This window comes from Lactuca serriola, chromosome 3 (genome assembly GCF_051521515.1).
Source record: "Lactuca serriola cultivar US96UC23 chromosome 3, Lser_US96UC23_V15, whole genome shotgun sequence".
Lineage (NCBI taxonomy): Eukaryota > Viridiplantae > Streptophyta > Magnoliopsida > Asterales > Asteraceae > Lactuca > Lactuca serriola.
The window spans coordinates 299,709,695-299,717,369 of NC_136410.1; the positions used below are offsets into that span (position 1 = coordinate 299,709,695).

The 7,675-nt window shown below is 31.9% G+C and overlaps 1 protein-coding gene across 1 annotated transcript; it reads left to right on the forward strand.

Moving 5' to 3' along the window:
- The first annotated feature begins 488 nt into the window (after positions 1 to 488).
- CPFTSY (signal recognition particle receptor protein, chloroplast (FTSY)) lies at positions 489 to 3,929 on the forward strand. The gene is made up of 12 exons (XM_079032384.1): positions 489 to 926; positions 1,046 to 1,150; positions 1,242 to 1,315; positions 1,427 to 1,485; positions 1,634 to 1,671; positions 1,946 to 2,066; positions 2,153 to 2,221; positions 2,329 to 2,411; positions 2,794 to 2,862; positions 3,159 to 3,221; positions 3,314 to 3,444; positions 3,664 to 3,929. Exons 1-11 carry the CDS (start codon positions 570 to 572, stop codon positions 3,425 to 3,427), a joined length of 1,152 nt encoding a protein of 383 aa, XP_078888510.1. The 5' UTR covers positions 489 to 569; the 3' UTR covers positions 3,428 to 3,444; positions 3,664 to 3,929.
- The last annotated feature ends 3,746 nt before the right edge of the window (positions 3,930 to 7,675 follow it).

Below are 7,675 nucleotides of genomic sequence, written 5' to 3' on the forward strand. Positions count from 1 at the left end.
AATGGATTTGGAACACACACAAAATTACAATAACACATACAAAAAATATGGAACATGAACACATACAAATACAAAATCTGAGCTCAAGAACTCAAATTTCTAATTTTTTGTAAGCAAGAACAGGTTTAGGTTGTAGCGTACAACCTGTTAAAGCTTTTTCAGATCTCTATAGAGAGAGAGAGCTTTTCCATATTTAATTTTTTCTTTTAAAAAAAATATATAAGAAAACATCATAAATGGTCCCTGTGGTGGTGAAATGATGAAAATACCCTTTAGTTAACGGACAGAACTTAATGGAGTTAGCAATAAAGACCAATCGTTAAAAGTTTTGAAAACACAGGGACCATCTATCACGTTTTTAAACCACGGGGACTAAATTTCAGATTTTGAAAAACCACAGGAACCATTTATGATGTTTTTTCTATTTATATCAAACTTTTTGGCTTGCTTTTGTTTATTTTAAGTTTTGCATTTCGAATACGATAATGTGATAAAACGACGTCGTTTGAAAGCTTCGTCGTCCCCTATCTATCCTCTTTTCAAGAATCCATTTCCACTGTGCACAACATATGGCGTCTTCACTTTCTCGCCAGTTCTCAACTGCGTCACGAGATACCATTTCTACCCATGGGTCAACCACCGTCTTCAACCACCACTCTCCGCCGCTGTTCCTCCGGGTCCAATATCCAACCAGTTGTGGTAGCGGTGGAGCACAGTTCTCTAAGTTCAAATGCTCCGCAGCGGATTCCCAAACCGGGTTCTTCACGAAATTGGGACGTTTAATCAAAGAGAAGGCGAAAAAGGACGTAGAGAAGATATTCTCTGGTGGGTTTTCGAAAACAAGAGATAATTTAGCGGTAATTGACGAACTACTCCTCTATTGGAATCTCTCCGACACCGACCGCGTTCTAGATGAATTAGAAGAGGTAAATTCCATAACTTTGAGAACTTTCTGTTTCTGCAAATAGGATTGCATTTGAGAGGGAATGATTTCGAAAGTAGATTCAAATTGGATTGAAATTATGTCTATATTCTATGATTTTAGGCATTATTGGTGTCGGATTTCGGCCCAAAGATCACAGTAAAGATTGTCGAGAGCTTGCGAGATGATATATTTGCTGGAAAACTCAAATCAGGAACTGAAATAAAGGCAAGTGTCATGAACATGAAAGTTTAATTTTGAAAATATTTAGGTAGAATTTAGGATTTAGAGTACGTTTTCACCCATGTCTTTTCTGTAGGATGCTTTGAAGAACAGTGTATTAGATATTTTGACAAAGAAAGGTGCTAAAACAGAGCTTAAACTTGGATTCAGGTTTGATTGTTGTATTCATGAATCATGATCATCCTAGGATCTTATGTGTTTCTTTATGTTCATATGCTTGGAATTTTTAATGATTACTACACATAATGTTTGTGTTATAAGGAAGCCCGCAGTGATCATGATTGTTGGTGTTAATGGGGGTGGAAAAACTACATCTCTTGGTATGTTTGATAATAAATTGGATAAATGCACTCTTCTTTTTCGTTTGGTGAAAATTATCTTACCATAAGTATGTAAAAAAATGGGATTAGAATTAATTAGAAAATTAAAAAAATCCATTTCATTACAATAATTTATTGTTTAATGCAGGGAAACTAGCTTATCGGTTAAAGAGTGGAGGTGCTAAGGTGAGTTGATATGATGCTAATATTTCCACGTTTTTACGTAATTTATAGGCTACCAACTACTAGTATAATTTTTTCCATTCAAGGGTAAGATCGGAAAACGTCATCTTGAATTTTTTTTAACCAACTATGCAAAAAATGGATAAGATAGAAAATCGTCATCCTTATCTTTTATATTAGGGCTAAATGCAAGAAATATGAATTTACTTTTGTTAATTTGTTTATTATATTAGTATATTTTATGGTCTCCCTCATTCTTTTGTTGAAATATATGTAGATATTAATGGCGGCTGGTGATACATTCCGGGCAGCTGCGAGTGACCAATTGGAAATTTGGGCAGAAAGGACGGGCTGTGAGATTGTTTCAGCTGAAAAAGAGAAAGCCAAAGCATCATCAGGTAGACAAGTAAATAGTAAATCTCAAGGGTATTTTCGGTATTTTTAGCGGCTACTAACACGTGATCTTGAAGTTCTTTTTGTGTAGTTCTGTCACAAGCCGTTAAGAAAGGGAAAGAAGAAGGTTACGATATTGTTTTATGCGACACCTCCGGCCGTAAGACATTATTTTTGGTCGATATATCATATGAGGGTATTTTGGTAATTTAATAGAAAAAGGAAGAATGGAACTGAATTTTGTTTTTTTTTTTAATATGTGAATAGGACTTCACACTAATTATAGCTTGATGGAAGAATTGATAGCATGCAAAAAAGCTGTTGCAAAAGTTGTTCAAGGCGCCCCTAATGTATGGTTAGCCATTTTATTTCTCCATTAGATGTATTATTACATTAACATTTAATTATATAAATTACTATTTATCAAGAAAAATCTGAGGGTTAAAATGTCATAGAATAGCAATGTACTTTTTAATTTATTTTTTCTTACATTACCAATTTAAATATTACATTTTTTATTTAGTTTGGTAAAATTTTCATGGGATGGAGGGAAAAGTAACATGGTATTAGGATTGTTTGGATGTGCATTTCCAAAGTGCTTATTACACTTTCAAGAATATGATAACCTTTATTTTGTGTGTTCTTTCCCTTTTTTACATCCTTACTTCTTTGGTATATAAATAAGACAAAAATGTTAAAATGGTAATGTAATTTCTACTTTGCAATTTACAGGAAATTCTACTCGTTTTGGATGGAACAACGGGTTTGAATATGCTTCCACAAGCTAGGGAATTCAATGAGGTAAGGGGTATGAATTGTCAATTACCATGGTTTTCAAAATTTAATCACATATAAAAATCAGATATCTCAAAATTTTGGATGCAAATACATAATACCAAGATTTCAACAACCTATAAATATATAATGCTTTCTACTCACATATTTGCTATATTTGGGTAGATTTTTCAATGTACAATGCTGTAATAAAAAGAAATTAAAAATCAGATGCTATCATTAACAAATCAATGTAAGTAAATTGCCATTTCATTTATTTAGCCCTTTTTTTATATATATCCTATGTTTGTCATCTGTGACAGGTTGTGGGAATAACCGGTTTCATTTTGACAAAACTTGATGGCTCTGCAAGAGGAGGCTGCGTGGTATGCAAATGCTTTCTTCTTGTTTTATTTTAAAAAAAACACAAAAAATAGTAAATTACTTTTAAATCCTTAAATTTGAATTCCACTTGTAGGTTAGTGTAGTTGATGAGCTTGGGATTCCTGTGAAGTTTGTGGGTGTTGGGGAAGGGGTGGAAGATCTCCAGCCATTTGATGCACAAGCTTTTGTTAACGCCATTTTCTCTTGAGGCGTTGCCAAGAGAAGGTTAGTTTGTTAAATGTCTAAAATACCTTTTAATACACACAAATTAAATACAATACCATAAGTTCTTTGTGATAGTTACAATGGACAAATCGGAAAACGTAAAGGAAATTTAATCATTTATGTTTGTGGTGATGATGATGATGATTAGAACACCCATGATTATATGTAATTTGATTATAAACTTATAATAGAAATCAAGTACATTTCTTTTACGTGTAGGTGTATCATAGTATCATGTATGGAGCAATGGTAACACCATATGAATGCTCGAGAGAGAAGGGGATTAGCCTAAAAGGACTATTCCATTTAGTCCAGAAGCACAACGATAAGATTATTGTGATCAAAATGGGTATTTCCGATGGTTGAGATTGGGTGTAAAAGTGTGGTTTATGTAAAAGATAATTTAGGGACTCGATTCATTTGGGTTACTTCTAAAGTGCACCCTCAATCGGTTTTTAATGCTTAAATTAAAGTTTTCCTTCGTAGCTTTTGTATATATAAAATAATTAAACAGTTGACACAATTGGCCTCGCTGCTTACAAAGTGCAACTCCTTAACACCGTTAAAATCCATCCCACATTTCATGCTTTACATTTAAAACGACCATTAGGAAAGCATTCATTTGAATCCTCCTCACCCAAGGGATTATAAATTAATTCTAACCAGGAAAAGGCCAGTGCGTTGCACGGGTTGTTTTTTTTAGAAAAAAAGGTAGAATAATATGATTGACGAAAACTACAAAAAATAAAGAAAAATGATTGATTTTAGCAACCGTTTAGAAACATTTGACAAAAGTCTGAATGCTAAAAAGTTTGGGTTGATAATAGAAAAAAAAGTATCAAAATAGAATAATTTTGAAAAATGAGAGACAAAACTGTAAATGGATTAAATAAACGGAACACTTTTGAGAAAATATAAAAAACATGTGAGAAAAGTCAAAACTGAATCTTTTTATCAAAAAATAAATAAATGATACAAGAATACGGTACACGAAAATGATAAAGAATAAAGAAAAAAGGTTGTAAAGAAGTAAAAGTGAAAGTTTAGTGGCAAAAATATAAAGAAGTAAAAATAAAGTGTCAAAATTCTAAAGAGGAAGAGTTTGTTGAAACTTTAATGGCAAAATTATAAAAAAGTAAAAATATAGTGGTTAAAAGTGAAAGTTTAGTGGCAAAAATATAAAGAAATAAAAATAAAGTGCCAAAACTATAAAGAGGAAAAGTTTGTTGAAACTTTAATGACAAAATTAGTAAAAATAAAATACCAAAACTATAAAGAAGAAAAGTTTGTTGAAACTTTAGCGGTAAAATTTAAAAAAAAGTAAAAAATAAAGTGGTAAAATTATAGTAAAAGAATAAAGAAAAAGAGTTTTAAATAAGTAAAAGTGAAAGTTTAGTGGTAAAAATATGATGAAGTAAAAATAAAGTGGCAAAATTATAAAAAAGAAAAGTTTGTTGAAACTTTAGTGGCAAAATTAAGAAAAAATAAAAATATAGTGTTAAAATTATAAACATAAAAAGTTTCCTGTTGAAACTTCCCATGTCCTTTAATATATATATATATATATATATATATATATATATATATATATATATATATATATATATATATATATATATATATATATATATATATATATATATATATATAGGTTCAAATGAGAACAAAAAAAAATTAAGAACCGTAAGAACCTCTAATTTTAGATGTTTATAAAGGGTTTAAGGTTTAGGGTTACCCTAAGCCCTTTATAAACATCTAAAGTTAGAAGTTCTTAATATTTTTTGGTTCTCATTTGAACCATTCCCTATATATATATATATATATATATATATATATATATATATATATATATATATATATATATATATATATATATATATATATATATATATATATATATATATATATAATGGTCCTCTTACACATAAGGCACAAATGACACCGAGGTTGTGGTAAATGGTTGATTTAGTGGGAAAAAAATTCTCCTTACTCTATAACACAAATCATTATACTTTGTACTCATTCAATTGAATTAATAAAATCGATCAAGGTAGTCCAGATATTTTCCAGCTCTTGAGGTTTTGTAGTGACGATCTCATCAGAGCAGTGTTATCGATAGCGGTAACAATGAAATAGCGAAATCTATTTCATTTTTAGAGAATACCTATTAAAAAATTAATACTAGTTTTACATTCACTTAATTAGCAATTATAACTAATAACTAAACTAAAAACCCCAAGACTATTAGTTCAAATAAGTTCTAAAACATGCATATTCTTTTATATATATATATATATATATATATATATATATATATATATATATATATATATATATATATATATATATATATATATATATATATTAAAGGTGGACTCTTTTTAGGAATAGTGAACTTCTTCATTTTTTGGCAAAAATGGCCCATAAGTTTTCATATTTTTAGTGGTTCATGTTTTTGGCACTAAAGTTTGTGATGTTAGCTATTTGGTCCCCTGAATTATTAACAATGTAAAGATAAATATGGGCTCGGATACGTGTCATTCCCACGTTTCCCCTCACCGGTTCTGCCTCGCTTCCTGTGCTTCCCACCATTTCTTTTCTAGATTTTTCCATTTCTGATGGACAGTTTTAAACACAACCGCCACACCTCTGACTAATTCCAGATTGTTGGTAACCGATCCTTCCAGCGTCTTCCTTTTCATCCGCTGTCTTCTACACCGAGTCAAAGTCATCAACGGCTTCGACGTTTTCGGTTTTTGTTTTGCTCCACTCGGTCGGCCGGATAGGTGTAGATTATCACCATCACTACATTGGAACCACCGATTCAGGGCGGATATTAGTCGTGAGTATTTTGTCGGAGGCCAGATCGGTGTTTCCTGTGATGAGGTATTCCACGCTTCTCTCTCACCCTGCTTCTTCCGGCCCGACCCACCGATTCATCCATCTTCAACATCAAATGAACCCGGTCAAGACCACCGAGTGAATAATCCGTCATCTTGGTTTCGCTTTGCTATTAGGGTTAATCAATTTTTCCATTTTTAACGCAACACACACATAAATTATGCAAGCATTGATCGAGGGAGCAGCTCCAGCTTCGGAAAATGAGTTATAGAGTTATTATTCTTCATGTGTATCTCTTAAATTGATTTCTCCAAATTAAACCTAATCTTTATTTTTATTTTTACCTGTTATCACTTGAACAAACTACGGTGTTTTCTTTTCTAGATTGCAATTTTGTATAGTAGAGTTGTTGAATGCTGACATTTGATTGTGTATTATGTTGTCTTCCTTGCAGTTCCATTAGTTTCAGGTTGTAGGCAGTGTATGAAGCTTTCGGCTACCAACAAAGTCCGTGCTAAGAGCAAGTTGTGGTACACATCGATAATCTGATGTCACCTTTTTCCCTTTCGATCCAATGAATTACATGTTACGCACACTTACTTTTGTATTTTGATTGTTTATTACATGGATCGATAATCATTGTATGGTGATGGAAATCAGGTACTTCCTCAGGAAACTAAAGAAGGTAAAGAAGAGTAATGGTCAGATGCTTGCTCTTAATGAGGTAATACTAATACTCTATTTTTTTATTCGTTTTGTGCTGAAATCATATACTTCATTACATAATATTTGTTGTGCATATATAGATTTTTGAGAAAAACCCATCGACTATTAGGAACTATGGTATCTGGTTGAGGTATCAATCTACAACCAGATACCATAACAAGTACAAAGATTACAGGGGCACAACCCTTAATGGGGGAGTTGAGCAGATGTACACTGAGATGGCTTCTTGCTACAGGGTGCGTCAGGTAGACTCTCATGATGTCAGTTGAAGATGAAGAAGGAAATGAGGTTTTTCTGTAGCTTATATTTTTGGTATTTCATGCAGGTTACTTTAAAAATTTTATTTTTTTGATATGCATTTTGGTGGACACTTTGTGACGATGTTGAACCAGCCATTTCTATATAATTTATATTAATGAGGGGTGATTGTTGCGACAAAATAGAACCACAGGGACAATTTCCATCATACCAATAGACTAGGAAAATAGATATAGATACTGCAGGTATATGAACACTTTTTTCCTTCAAAGTTTTGTACAATTCTAATTATATCTTTTCATTCCAAACATTATTGTATCATAGGATAGAAAACAAAACAAGCACCATAGAGAGTTGTGGCCCAAAAGTTAGAAAGGATAACTTGGTGCAGAAGAAATTTCACCAA

Bases quoted from the DNA above. Each gene is read 5' to 3' on its own strand.
- CPFTSY (XM_079032384.1), top strand. From the start codon at position 570: ATGGCGTCTTCACTTTCTCGCCAGTTCTCAACTGCGTCACGAGATACC. The intron at 2,067-2,152 runs GTAGACAAGTAA...CTTTTTGTGTAG, and splicing joins GAAAGCCAAAGCATCATCAG to TTCTGTCACAAGCCGTTAAG. The intron at 2,222-2,328 runs GTAAGACATTAT...ATATGTGAATAG, and splicing joins TTTATGCGACACCTCCGGCC to GACTTCACACTAATTATAGC.